At 35.6% G+C, this 15,882-nt stretch overlaps 1 protein-coding gene across 1 annotated transcript in view; it reads left to right on the top strand.

Annotated features, from left to right (window-relative positions):
* Nucleotides 1-1,544: 1,544 nt before the first annotated feature.
* The window catches only part of LOC101966891 (multidrug resistance-associated protein 1), a 93,251-nt gene continuing 78,913 nt past the window's right edge, over nt 1,545-15,882 (top strand). The window contains exons 1-2 of the mRNA XM_078044464.1: nt 1,545-1,789; nt 8,203-8,264. Coding sequence (XP_077900590.1) covers nt 1,718-1,789; nt 8,203-8,264 — 134 coding nt within the window. The 5' untranslated portion in view covers nt 1,545-1,717. The remainder of the gene's footprint in view (nt 1,790-8,202; nt 8,265-15,882) is intronic.

The following is a 15,882-nucleotide window of genomic DNA, read 5'->3' on the forward strand; positions in this document are numbered from 1 at the left end:
GTGGAATATTGTGACATGAATACGTCCTGCCCATTACTAAGTCAAACTGCACTTTCATTCCACCTTTCCATGATTTTCTTTGTGCTAGCTAATGAAGGTATTTATTCACACTCCAGTTGGCATAAGAAATCATTAAGTCAGAATGCTAACTTTGCGGTTAGATTTTGTATATATCAGGTCCTTTTATTTTATTCTTTCAATTTCCCTATACAAATACAGATTTTCTTTAAATAACTGTTGAAAACTAAGTTTTCTTTATAGAAACCGTCATGCTTTCCCTCTCATTTCCAGTTCCGCCATTGACCTACCACTTTTCAATTAATTTAGTCATTCTTCTCTCTTCACTTCTATCAAGGAGGTGAGTCTGTTTGCAGAATTGAGCAACTAAAGAAGTATTTCTGTGCAGTTCGTAGAACCAGTCTTTCCTGAGGAAACTGTTTCCTAGAGGAGAAAGACAAATGCTTAGTGACTATGCTCTTTTTAGGGTTTCTCTTCTTCCTGGCTTCCCTCTCTGACACATGTTCAAATTTCTTCTTTCCTTGTAACTGTATCTGAAAAAGCAAGCACTAACTATAAAATCTGTCTTTTCCACAGAGAATCTTCCAGAGGATAGTTTGACAGTTACAGATAGGGAAAGAGCCCCTCAGGCTAAGGCTGGATGGGCAGGTAAAGTTCTCTGGTCCTGGGGCAGAGGCCAAGCAAGTCTAGGTGGCTCTGGTGGGGTAGGGAGGTGTGAAAGATGGGGAAGGGCTGACTCCTGGGACCTTGGACCAGGCAGATGTCTCAAGAATATTCCTTGGTTCTGAAACATGTTACCCATCCTTCTCCACTGCCTTATCTTCATCCCCATCATTTGGAATTCCTAAGATTTATCCATTTTCTATATCTTCAGATTCTAAATGAAGCAAAATGCTCCACCAAACCAATGGCACATGCCGGGTGTTTTGTGCCTGTCTCAAAGTAACTTGTTACTTTATACAAGATTCATATACAAGAGTGGAATATTGTGACATGAATATGTCCTGCCCATTACTAAATCCAGCTGCACTTTTATTCCACCTTTCCATGTTTTTCTTTGTGCTAGCTAATGGTTTTTACTAAAAGCTAAATGTCACCTCTTAATTTTCATATTCCCCTTTATACATCATGTGTCACCTTTATTTCTTTGTTAATTCTAGTTACTATGGAGTTTTTCATTTTTTATCTTAATTTATAATCAATCTGAAGAATATAATCTGGATGTAAATAATGTTATGGTTTTCTGGTACCAATTTATATTTACATTTGCTGTTAAGGCCATTGCAATAAATTTATATCCCCTATATTCTACTGATACTTGTCCTTTTCTGTAGGAGACAGCTGTAACATTCTGTGTGCAAACTTATACGTGTCATGAGAGGAAGGAACCAGCTTTGTGCTTTCTAACAGGCCAACCTAGAAATTGGGAAATTGAGGACCAGTAAGTCAAGTGCAAGTCTGGGATCCTCTGAGATGGACAATTTCTCTCCCTCCCTTCTTCCTCCTCCCAGCACTACCGGGTTCCACCCTCATCCCGCCCCCGGTCCTCTGACCAGGAAGGGCAGTGGGTACAGCCGGCAAGGCGACAGCTGACTCTCACGCACGGGTCTGCCACCTCCAGAGCTCTGCATCACAGCGCCTCCCAAGGGAGGTGACAACCCCAGCACCTCTCCGCCGCCAGTCTCAGGTGCCCAGCGACATGTTTTCCAGCTTGCGGAGGTGGGGCGCCTGCAGGTTCTACGAGCCGATCCCAGGGGGGCTGGATACGCAGGTAAAGCCCACTGGTCCTGGGGCCGAGGAAGAGCAAGTCTTGGCGGCTCCGGTGGGGGCGGGAGTGGAAAAGGGGGGACTGGCTGGCTCCTGGGACCGTGGACTAGGCAGATGTCTTATTTTAGTGGTGCAGAGACAGACACATGCACACGCTCCAATCCTGAGAGCTGAGATCAGTCCCCAGGACGGTGGGAAACCTGAGCCATCGTGATCTACGCCTTGGTGAAGAATAAGTGACTCGTGCATAAGGAAAAACAAGCGTTTGAGAGCATGAATGGGCTTGTCCTTGCTGAAGGGGTGGAAGCCCGTGGGGAAATTCTACAACCAGGGGCTCATCCCACGAAAACCGCGGGAGCCATTAGAGATAAATACTCAAGAGAACCCTGACTTGAGTATGGGGACACTAGGGTCTGGGACAAATCCAGAAACTGTAGACACTTAATGGTGCTTTGCTCTACCCCCTAATGAGTCATTCTTCTCCCACAATAGGAGTCATGTGCTAAGGCAGTAGCCCAGAGAAATGAAACCTTCCGTTGTGAATCAGGAGAGATTTGTCTAACAAAAATTGCATTCGTTTCATTTATTATCACTATATAAGACGTGGTCTTTGAAAATAGTCCTTCATACAAGTTGTTCTATAGTTCTAACAAAAAACAAATAAAAAAGAAGAAAAAAACATTTTGTGGAACTCGTTTTAAAACTTGTCTTTTGTTATAATTCCAAAATTTAAATAAACATAACAGCTATTTTTCTTATTACGTATAAAATGAAATTATAAAAAAATTTAAAAAACTAAAAAAAAAAGTTGCATGTAAACTAGGCTTTTAAAAGTTTACATAATAGAGGGGTCAATAAGCCCTTAAAATAAGGAAAAGCCCCCTCAAGACAATATTCCTTTTTCATCTTACAGTAGAGAGAACAGGCTCAATCAGTCAAATTGTTTTAATGTCATTACTGAACATCGAAGTTGCCAAAAGCCCTAAATTACAAACTTACATAGTGGGAAATTATAAAACTCAAGCAATTTCCTCATCAAAAATTCCACTGTGCTCTTCCTCTAGAATTCAAATAATGTTTATTTTCTTGATTGTTTTTCAACCTTGATAGTCATCACAGATAAAAAAAAAAAAAATCCGCTTGAACAGAATAGAAAATGTCCATTTTAATTATATTATATAATGCAAAAAATTTTTAAAGTTAATGGCTTGAAAGCATATTGAAGACCTTACATGATTACATTCGTGGTTGAGACAATATTTTTGAAATAATGAATTTTAGTTAACAAATCTCTTCCTAACCTATAAACTAAGAACATGATTTTGTGATTCAGTAGGGCTGGCATGGTGATCTAAGACTAGAATGCTTGTAAATATTTTTGGTTGATAGTAACTAACATTTATTTGTTTGTTCATTCATTCATTTATTCATTCATCCAAAATATATTTATTATGAACTAGGTTCTAAGAAAAAACTGGATATCCAGAGTGAAATTTAATGTATTTTCTGTCCTCCAGAGATACTGATTATACTAAGAGAAAAGCACATGCTAGAAAAGATGACATTCTGGGAGGATGGGGTGAACTTTAGTGAGTGTAGATCTGAAGGAGCCCTCAAGTCCTCCCTAAGGAGTACATTGAGATTTCCTTGATGACACAGAACCACCATGTAAATAAGAGAAGAGGAAAAAACAGTTGGGCACAGTGGCACACCCCTGAAATCTCAACAGCTTGGGAAGCTGAGACAGGAAGATCCCAAGTTCAAAGCCAGCCTCAGCAATATCCAGGCGCTAAGCATCTCAGTGATACCCTGTCTCTAAATAAAAATACAAAGTAGGGCTGGGGATGTGGCTCAGTGCCAATGTCTCAGCTTGGCACTGAATCACGAGCCACTCACAGCTTTGTAGATTCAAACAGCAATTCTTTATTCCCAAACTCACACCGACCTCTCCAAACACGTTCTGGGGAAATCCAAAATCTACCGCACAATTCACATCCCAAAACTTTCTCTCCAGGAGAACTCAGTGGGAACTCAGGCAGCAGGCACGCCCTACTCCCAGCAGGAATAACCTTCAACCTGCAACTTCCCTAAACCCGGATTATCTTAAACGGGGAACGCCCTAAACTTGTCTTAAACCGGAAACACCCTAAACCCAAATTGTCTTAAACCCGGATACTTCCTAAAACCTGCAGGATACACCCTAATCCTGGATCCATCCTGGTCCTTGAGCAGGGTCACCTTACATGCAATGTCAACAGCGAAATTCCAAGGCAAGTCCATTTAACATGGGGTACGCTGGCAAGGAAATTTCGATGTGTCATTCCTACTTGGCAATGGCCCTCAGCAGCTCAGTGGTTGAGTACTCCTGAGTTCAATCCCTGGTACCACTCCCTTACCCCTCCCCCCCCCCCAAAAAAAAGGAAAAGCAAAGGCAGTAAGTAAATCCTGAACAGGAGTGAAGTGCAAGGGGAGGTGAGTGGAACAACATGGGCAGGAGCAAAGGCCTAAGTCATAGAAAGCAGTATGTGACAGGTATGGAGTTGAGAGTGTGGAATGTAGGAATAGAAGACAGAATGGACTATCTAAATTAGATCTGATTTGTTAAATTCTTAAAAGGTCTCCCGCCAGTTTCTTGAAGTCTGTGTGTTATTTTCCTTGTCTAAAAACATGGCAATCAGAAACATGTTTCCACCACAAAGGTATTTTGTATTTAATGAGAGAGAACATTTTGTACAGAATCTGATACATAGTAAGTTATTAAAAACATATCTCTTTTTGATTTCTAAATGCTTTCCCTTCTCTATGAGTCTAAACTTCCACTTTCCCACAACTTTCTCTACTTTTAGATCTTTGTACAACACTCTCAAATGAAATTAGGGGATATGAGATATTAAACCTAGCAATCAGTCATACAAACCCTATCTTTGTGAGGCCACATCTCACAAAGAAGATGAGTAGACATTTTGCCAAGTGCTGGATCCTGGTTATGCTATGGCACAGTGGGTCTAAATAATTTGTGTATATCAGCTTTCCAGGAGTGTAACAAATTCCTAATCTCAAGAAACTTAAAAAGAGGCTCAGAGTTTAGGAGGTTTCATTCTATGACTGGCTCCTTTGCTTTGGGTATATGGCAGCACAGGACATTATGGAGGAAGCATGTGAAGGAGGATGTCCCTTTACCTCATGACTCCCTCCTGCAAAGGAGACAAAGAGGAAAAGGTTGGGTTCCATTATCTGTGTCAAGGGTATACCCTTAAATGATCTAAGACCTTTGATGAGGCCCTACCTCTTAAACATTTTCATTACCTCTGAACAGACCTTAAAAGGACATTTGAGATTCAAACTATAGCATGCTCTTGTTTCTCTGCCATAATCCAGAAATAAGAGTGCCTCCAGTCAAGTGAAAATTGCCTTTAAGTCAGCAGTGTTATGTTTATGAAATGCCTACTGTAAGTCCTGTTAGGGTCTGTAAACAAGTCAGGATGGTGCCTGGCATTTTGCCAGGGGGAGTGGTTTGTGAGGTGGTGCCAGCGCGAGCTATTAAGTGTGGAGATTTCTTATTGGTTGACTGCTGTATCTAGTTTATGTTAATTAAGATAAACTGTGTGGAATGTATAAATACCTCTGTTGTCCTACAATAAACGGCTCCTACTCCTGCTGTATCAATCTACACAAGTTGCTTGTCACCCCCCCGGTTATTTTCCTGCAGCCGGACTGCGGCAAGTCCAGTGATAGAGAAGTAAAATGGATAATCAAATGGCTTAGAAGACAAAGGCCTGTGCAAGCTTAATAAGACAAAGGCAAAGAGACACTAATTGGGGTCAAGCAGATCTGGAGATTAGAGATGTGTGAGTAAGAAGGGGTAAATTAGAAGGACTAAAAAAGAAAATTGAAATGTAATCCCACATGTTTCTATATAGAAAAATAGAAACATGTTCTATATATTCTATTTTTCTATATACAAGTTGCAATGCATTTATATTTAAATAATAATCTCAGTGAAATCTACAGTATGAATTCAGTAACTATTCCTTGAAAAATTATTCATATATCCTTGATGCTTTGTAAGAATTAAGCATCTTCACCATTATTTTTTTTAACCTGGCTGCTGTTCCTCAGACATTATATATACTTGGACTTTTCCTATGATAAATTCAGTATAAGATGCCAGGTCCACACTTAAGGAGGCTGTTTACCAGAGTAATCAGTGGGCCTCATATAAGATACTACCTGGAAAATTATTCTAAGGGAAATGTCAAGTCAAATGCTGAGTTCTAGTCTTCTAAAGTAACTATCTGTGAAGCTTTGTAAGACTTAGGTGCTTAAAACACAACCCATTATACTTAGCTGATAACTTTCTGGATCCATTGGGCTGTGTCCTGACTTGTATCAGCTTCTCTGATACCTGCTGAGCTCCTACTCATCTACAGTCAGCTAGCAGCTCAACTGATGGCTGGATAATGCAGCCCCTCTTTACCCATGTGCCTGACAGTTTTCAAGGTCTTGGGCAAAAACAGATGTGGTAAGGTTTTGAGTTTAGAATTAGAGCTCTTTCAATGTTGCTCCCGTGGCATTTTCATGATCAAAGCAACATTGTCAAGACTCAACAGATGGGAATTAAGATCTACTCGATGGAAGAAGCTTCAAAGAATTGTTAGCCATTTACAATGTGCCAGACATGTACCTGTTTGGGAGTTGGAAGAGATCCTTTCATTGACAGTGAATTATCAAATTGATAACTCCCTCTGACATTTGGATATATGTCACAAAAGTTGAATTCCAGTTTAATTGGAGAATTTTAACAATATTTCCCCAATAACTTGTGTATTTGTTTTTGTAAATAATATAGTTAATAAAAACAGTGATAGCAATATCATAATTCATGTTATTGAGTCTTTGTTTGGGGCCAAAATTGTGATAAATGTTTTATAATCATCATTATACTTACTTCTTACAAAAATCCTGAGGATAGATACCATTTGGAAAAGTTTTATATAAATGATTTTTATCATTTACTATAATGCAGAAAACAGATTTAAAGTTGGATATCATGTCTTCCCTTCATGCTCAGGACATCTTGCTGTAAGGGATGGAATTTTTTCTTTTCTCTCTTTTAGGTTCAGAATTTTTAAAATATGGTAAACTCTTTGTTTGAGTATGGAATCCAAACTGGGTTAGAGAGGATCAATACAAAAGTTGTTAAACATGGGACAATTTTTAAGAATCAAATTTAGCTTAGTGATTGATCAGATTTACTTTTTGAAATACAGATGAATGCTGACTCTAAAAATGTAAAAAAAAAAAAAAAAGTCAATTTTGAAAGCTTCCTTTTAAAAATCTCTCTTCTTTCTCTTCATTGAACCCACTAAGTTAATGAGAAAAATTTTAGGGAAATGTTTAACTTTAAAATAATATGTAATTGTGATAATTACATGATTGCAAATGCCATTATAAAAATATATAATTAAGTGCTTATACAGAAGTATGCCAAATACCTATTGTCTTTTTTCTGGTCTTCAGAAAAAATGAAAACTATATTTAAAAAAATTTTTTTTTAGTTGTTGATGGACCTTTATTTTATTTATTTTTATATGAGGTGCTAAGAATTGAACCCAATGCCTCATGCATGCCAGACAAGTGCTGTATCACTGAGCCACAACTTTAGCCTGACAATTATCTTTAATTTAATAATTATAAAATATGTGTATAAGTCAAAGTATGTATGTATATATGTTCATACACACATAACTATCATAAGTATATATTATAGTGCATGCTATTATATACATGTATATGGACATATACAGAGAGAAGAGTAAGTTTTAGAAATTATCATCTATTCCAACATCATTTATTCATATGTAAGTGGTCATAATGTTGGTAAAAATCTTAAAATTCCTTTACTCCAGTAATTACCCAGGAATATATTTGCTTAACTGTACTCCTTGAAGATTATGAAATCAATGTATCTTTAACTGTTAGTAAAATAACTTATTTAATGTTTACTCTTCCACCTACTGACCAAGATACAAGCTGAGCTTCCTTAATTCAACAATCTAAAATCTGAAATACTCCAAAATATGAAACTTTTTTTAGCACCAATTTGATGCCACACGTGGAAAATTTCACACCTGACTTCCTGGAATATACTGCAGTCAAAATGCAGGCATACTAAAAGCATTGTGTAAATTTACCTTCAGGATATGTGTATAAGGTAAACATAAAATATAAAAGAACTTCAAATTTAGATTTGGGTCACATCTAAGGTATCTCATTATGTCTATGAAAACATTCCAAAACCTTAAAAAAATCCAAAATACTTCTGATCTCAAATATTACAGATAAGGCTTATACAACCTGAATTCCAAATGAAAATGAAAGGCATTAAGTATGTACTCATTATGTTTTTCATTTTAGAAATGCAGTCCAGAGAAAAGTGCTTCATTTTTCAGTAAAGTGACATATTCCTGGTTTAGCAGGTAAGAATTATACTTACTTATTCGCAGCATGTGGAGATAAGAACAATTCCAAGGGAAAAGACACTGGAATGCTATTCCTTTATTTTAAGTGTGAATATTTTTACAATATGTCATTGTAAAGACTTTCTTTTCATGTCACCTACTACACAGAAATCATAGGTAATGACAATAAGGCTATCTCTTTTTAGGAAATGTGTCCTGTGAGTACTAAGGAGGGAAAGGAAAAAGGCATACATACATACATATATATATGTATGTATATATCATATGTATGTGTGTGTAAATGTATGCATGTGTATGGAATTCATCCATTGGATTGGTACCCAGGTAGGATCAAGTATGTGTTACAAGTCAGTTTCTTTTGAGTCCATGTTTTTTTTCACTGATGTCTTTCTACTCTTAACTAGGAGTGGTTTCATATATGCTTATATATTCTACTATAAAAACTCATACACGTACATACATAAGAAATCATTTCTGTAAAATACTGTGCTTTATCTCACAGAGTAATTAATCTGTATAGTACAATGAGAGCTCAGAAGTTCTTTTAGACACACCAGTATGATCTCTGACTTTAACACAGGAATGAAATCAAATGAGAAGTGTTGACTTTCTTATTTTATAAATTCAGAAGATTTTTTAGAAATATATTTCTTTCTCACTCTTAAGAGAAAGTTTCTGATAATATGAAATTAAATCTACCTTGTTAACTTCATTTCCCCTGCTTAGTAAAAACAAAACTCAATTTTTATCTACAAATATTTTCTCAAGAGTAGATGAATCCTTAAAATAATTGATTGAAAACTAGATGACCTGATCTCTGCTAACCTTTAAAAATATAGGGATAAATAATTTAGTTTCTGCTTTCTTGGAATTTATAGCAGAATTAGAAAGATTAAAAAATAAATCATCAATTATCAAAAGGTAACAAAGATATATCAAAAAAGCAACATAAATAAGATTAAGAAACACATTTTCAGTAGATTCATCCAAAAAAATTTGCACTGCTTTGAAATGTTTCATGAGTACATGTATCTTAATTCAACATTTAAAGATGTGTAGGAGTGAATCAGGTTGCATTCCAAGTTGCTACTTGCAAGCCACAGAAAGAAGAGAGAACTGCCCCTTCCCACCTTGCAGGACATTAGAGTGGCATAAGACTAACCCAGAGGGAGAGATCATGAGACTTTCTTTAGAACATTGTGAAGGGAATGAAAAGACACTGGAGAATCATAACAGAAGAGTGATGTGATCATATTTGCATTTTAGAACATCACCTTTGCAATATTGTAGAAAAGGTGTATAAGAGATAGAAATGGAGACAGGAAAATTTATAAAGAGGCTCTTTGGGTGTCCTGGGAGATTTATGGTCACATTTTGAAATAAGATAATGATAAAGGTGATAAAGAGGAAGAAACTATTTAGAAGATTTATTTAGAAAAGTGTGGATTGGATGAGATTATTGAAGGACTGGGAAAAGTGTAGGTTAAATGCCAATTTTTAGTTCAGGTAACTGTGAAGTTCCGTTGTGGTGGGAAAAAAAAAAAAAAGTAGGCTCAGATGGGGGAAGTTTTACTCTGAGAGGCATGAGAAGCATCATTTAAACAGGTATTTGGATATGTGATCTCTAGTATGGATTTGGGAGTCACTTATTATAGGTCAGTCGCTGAAACCATCGGTATGAATATGACTGTCAAGAAAGAAAATCCACTGAATACAGATGGCCTGTTGGGAATCCTTCGTTTTTAAATGAAGAGAGGAGTGGTAGTCAGTCTACAAAGGAAACTATATTCAGGTATTCACAATGTAAGAGGAATATCCAAGGACAGAAATATGATTAGCAATTAAGAAAAAAGGAGCTATTAAAAAAGGAGAAAGATAAGCAGATGTAGATTAGTGGTCATGTGCTTAGCATGCATAAGGCCCTGCATTCAATCCCCACCACCATCAAAAAATATAATAATAAAACAAAATGTTCAATAGAGCTAAATGTTAAAAAGGGAGTAAATGAAAATAAATACAGGATACTCTTCCTTAAATTTGACAACCTTAAGATTAGTCTTTTTTTTTTTTTTTTTGAAATCAGGTTAAGTAGAAAATGTATATACTATGGGCATTCCAGGTAGACAAAACTGAATTATGGTAAGAATTCCAAGTTATATCAACCTAGGAACCACTTAAAGAGTTTGGCAAAAATTTTATACTAATACAATTAAACTACATATTAGGAAGAAAAACAATTAGATGGAAATTATAGTAATATGTGCTTATGGGCTATTTACAGTTAATGATTTTTGACTTTTCAAATTCACATATGTATATAAATGTTTTCCAAACCTGGATTCTGTTACATCTGTGAATTGAGAGAAAGAGTACTATTTATTGTGGTTTTAAAAAATTGGGGTCATTTTAAAGTTGTAGATATCAAAGAATTTAAATTGTACAGATTAAATTAATTTCAGTCAAATATAGATTTAAATTTTTATTAGCAAACTATAAAATTGTATGTAGTATTTAATTTTGTGAATACCATTTTAGGATTCCTAAAGCAAGAAACTGAAATTAAGTTTAAGCATAACATTTTTGTAAATGCTAATATTTTGAAATCCATATCTTAAGTTAATTAAACATACCAACATGCTATAATTGCTGACTATCATATTTATTTTATTTAAATTTAGCATAACAGAAGTAAATACAAAATATTTTTTATAGTATGCTATTATTTGGAAATGTCGCTGGCTTGATTTTTTATTTGATGGTTAGACAATTGCAGTTGGAAAATAACTGTTGTTTAATAGGAGACTCAGAATAGCTAAAGCAATCCTTAGCAAGAAGAATGAAGCAGGCGGCATCACAATACCAGACCTTAAACTATACTACAGAGCAATAGTAACAAAAATGGCATGGTATTCACACCAATGTAGACTTGTAGACCAATGGTACAGAATAGAGGACACAGAGGAAAATTCACATAAATACAGTTATCTCATATTAGACAAAGGTACCAAAAGCACACTAGAGAAAAAATAGCTTCTTTAACAAATGTTGCTTGGAAAACTGAAAAACCATATGCAGCAAAATGGCCCCTTTTTCTGACATGCACAAAACTCAACTCAAAGTGGATCAGGGACCTAGGAATTAAACCAGACATCCTGCACCTAATGGAAGAAAAAGTTGGCCCAAATCTTCATCGTGTTGGATTAGACTCTGACTTTCTTAATAAGAAAGACTTCTATAGCACAAGAAATAAAATCGAGAATCAATAAATGGGATGAATTCAAACTGAAAAGTTTCTTCTCAGCAAAACAAACAAACAAACAAACAACAACAAAAAAACAATCTGTGATGTGAATAGAGAGCCTTCATCTTGGGAGCAAATTTTTACCACATGCACATCAGATAGAGCACTAATCTCCTGGATATATAAAAAACTTCAAAAATTTAACATAATAATAATAATAATAATAATAACCCAATCAATAAATGGGCCAAAGATTTGAACAGATACTTCTTAGAAGATGATATACACTCGACCAACAAAGACATGAAAAAATTTTCAGCATCTCTAGCAATTAGAGAAATGCAAATCAAAACTACTCTTAAGATTTCATCTCTCGCCAGTCAGAATGGCAGCTATTAAGAATACAAACAACAATAAGCGTTGGCCAGGATGTAAGGGAAAAGGCACACTTATATATTGCTGGTAGGACTGCAAATTAGTGCAACGAATCTGAAAAGCAATATGGAGATTCTTTGGAAAACTTGGAATGAAACCACCATTTGACCAAGCTATCCCACTCCTTGGGTTATACACAAAGGACTTAAAAACAGTTATGTAGCCGTGTCCATATTTATTGCAGCACAATGCACAATAGCTAAACTGTGGAACCAACCTAGATGCCCTTCAGTAGATGAATGGGTAAAGATATTGTGGTATATATGTTCAATGGAATAATACTCAGCATTAAAGGAGAATAAAATCATGGCATTTGCATGTAAATGGATGGAGTTGGAGAATATTATGCTAAGTTAGCCAATCCCAAAAAAACAAAGTCTGAATGTTTTCTCTGATATGTGGATGCTGATCCATATTCGGATGTGTGTAGGTGCATGGGAGGAATGGAGGAACTTTAAATAGTGCAAGGGCAAGGGAGGGGAGGGAAGTGGGTATGGTGGGAAGAAAGATGGTAAATGAGATGGACATCATTACCCTAACTAAGTACATGTATGAAGACATGAATTATGTGACTCTACTTTGTGAACAACCAGAGACAAGAAAAATTGTGCTCTATATGTGTACTATAAATTGAAGTGCATTCTGTTGTCATGTATAACAAATTAGAATAAATAAATACATTTAAAATTTAAACAAAAGAAAAAGATCTATTGTTTAAGAGAATGTCCCTCTGAAATCATTGTTTAATTATATTCTTGTGTCTGGTTTTCAGTTGTAAAATAAAGTCAGAAATTATTTCCTAGGCCAACTTTGCCCAAAATTATATGAATAATTCAATTAAAAATGAGCTCAGACAATACATTACTTAGGAAATAATATGCTTATGAGTCTTAATTCCTAAGGTAGTAGCGATCTAGATCATTTTGATGATCAAATAATTACCAAGCCTTTATTAGAAAATATAATCTGTCTTTAGTGTATAATGATCAGGGTCATGGAATAATCCCCTTGATATATGTGGAAAAATCTAGTTAATGTTTTTATGGGTCACAGTTGGGTCATTATTTTAACTAGGCATACATTCTCCAATATGTCCTACCTTTTATTCACACATTAATAAAATGTGTACATTAACTGGCTTTGTTTCAGTCAATGATTTTTGGACAGATTGATTCATTCCTTTTCTATCTACTCAAAAAAAGGGACAATCACCCCTTCCCAGAAATCTTTAAAAGGTGACTAATAGTAATATAAATGAAAATGCTCTCTGTTCTTGTTTTGCAAGTATTCAAATTTACTCATCTACAAAATTATATTTTGCCGCATCTTTCCAATTAAATGACACTTGTTAATATTACATATGTTCAAAATTCTGTCTATGATGACAAAATTAAAAATGGAGTGGTGTTATCACATTTCGAAGCAACTGTCTGACTTTTGCTAAAGTAGCATTAATTTATTCCACATAGAAAAAACTACAACCTGTCCCTGGAGTTCATGGTGTTTAACCACCTGTAAAAATGGAAATGAATACTGCCCTGTCTGCTTTAAAGAGTTGTGAGGATTAAGTGAACTGAAATGAATACACTTTGAAGAGAAAAAATATTCTAACAAATACTAGATGCACATTGGAATCTGATAATTGCTTTGAGAAGAAGGTCCACAAGTTGATGGGATCCAGCAAATGCAACATTTCAGTCATGGAGAAGGTCAACTATTGATCCTAGTTGCTTCCCAAAAAGCTCCCTCAACATTTAATATAAAGAAATACCACTTCTACACTTCCTCTTTTTCCCAAACTCTTAAGTGGGAATATAAGACTGCCCCATGTGATCAGAGTCTTAAAAGTTTATCACAGAGAACAAAAGATGGGGAGGGAGCACACACCTGGGAGAAAGGAAGTCAAGGTAGCTAAATTACAGAGCCATGAAAATCACAGTCAATTCAGCTGAAGTGTCACTTCTAGATACTGCATTATTTGGAGACTCAGCATGAAAGCTAGGGGTCACTTATCCCTGAACCAAAACCGCTGAGTTTTGCACAGTTCTATCTCAAAATGCTGAGGCAGTAAATGTTATTAAAAATGCTTTTCTGAAAAATCAATGTGATCTTATTTTGAAAATGAATATTTATTTTATGCAATGGAATAGAAGGACTTAATATGACATGAAAGGAGTTTATTGCTTAATATGTTTTTAAAAGTGCACTTCAGGAAAATGTCCAGCATATTTGAGCCAACAGAAACATGATTACTGATGGTACTTTCTTATTACATTTGGGCCTTTTTGTTAAATAAGGATTGTAGTATGCTACTATGTATTACAATAAAAGTAAAATTGAATCCAATGGAGAATCCAGTTACCACAGGGTTTACATTCATCCCAGGGTCAATCAGTTGAGATTTTTCAGTAACAATGAAAATGAAGTAGACCTAGTTGGAGTAGTATAATAGTTTGCTATGGTTTCTTGGTCTAATGCATTTTATAATTGAAGGAACTGAGGCTAGAGAGTTGGAAGGATTAGATATAAATTAGTTTAATTTTTTTTTTTTTTTTTTTTTTTTTTTACTGTGCAAGTCACATCACCAAACTCACAGACTATATCTGAATTCTATCACTGAGGATTGTGTTTGGGTGTAAGTAACAGAGTAGTCAAATAATAATAGCTTAAACAAATAAGTACAGACATGACTATGGGTTGACATAATGACATTTTGGTCACAACGTCATAACAGTGCATTACTCACTTTTGTGTTTGTGGCATTGTTGGTTGTAAACTACCCCACTGCACTGCCACTTGTGTAAAAGTATATCACATCTGATTATATATAGTACCTAATACTTCATAATAATAATAAACACCTCTGTTACTGCTTTACATGTTTACTGTATTATACTTTTATCATTATTTTAGAGTGTGTGCCTTCTGTTTACTAAAAATAAAATTTCACTGTAAAACTATCTTCTGGGATATGCTATCAATACCTATTACATCTCAGGTTTACCATGACTCCTGATTACATAAAGAAGCCATGCCAAGTGAGTGACCTACGCCATCTAGGTTCCTTTAATGACACCTTTTGATGTTTGCACAAAAAAAAATTGCCTAATAGCATATCTCTGGGAATGTGTCTCATCATTCAACAAGGGTTAATTGCATTCATTTTCTTAGTGAGAGAAAGACATGGAACATGCTGGCCAGCTACCTCAAAAATGCTATGAAAGGCCCTGTCTTCCCACTTTCCATGCTTCTCATTGGCTTTTCACCTCTGATGGCAAAGGTAGTGTCTTAGTCCACTTCCTAGTTCTATAACCAAATACCTCAGACTGCATAAATTCTTAGGGAAGGAAATTAACTTGTCAGAGTGGCGAAAGCTGGGAGATTCCAAGCATGGCCTTTGTGCTGTTAGTGTTTCCATGCTGCATCAGGCTTGGTGAAAAGCCAATGAACAAACAGGTGACAGGAAATCACCCTCTTGTCTACTCCCTCCCTCAGTCACTTACCCCTCCAACAAGTTGATCCTTTTCATGAGGATGACTTGGTCCACATTGCCTCACCACCTCTTAAAGTTCCCCCTCTTAATGCCGTTACAATGGCAATTACATTTCCAGATAAGTTTTGGAGAGGACATCCAAACCATAGCAGTTTCTATATCAGAATACCATTTCTTCAGTATGTGAACAAGAGTAAGCAGAAGAAAAGGGGTAGCAAAATATTTCTCTGCTTCAAGTTTTATTTTTTTTTCCTTTTTTTTTCATTTATTTTTTTTATACTGTATTTTTTATTGGTTGTTCACAACATTACAAAGCTCTTGACATATCATATTTCATACATTAGATTGAAGTAGGTTATGAACTCCCAATTTTACCCCAAATGCAGATTGCAGAATCACATCGGTTACACATCCACAATTTTACATAATGCCATATTAGTAATTGT

This window comes from Ictidomys tridecemlineatus, chromosome 3 (assembly GCF_052094955.1).
Source record: "Ictidomys tridecemlineatus isolate mIctTri1 chromosome 3, mIctTri1.hap1, whole genome shotgun sequence".
NCBI classification, from domain to species: Eukaryota; Metazoa; Chordata; class Mammalia; order Rodentia; family Sciuridae; genus Ictidomys; species Ictidomys tridecemlineatus.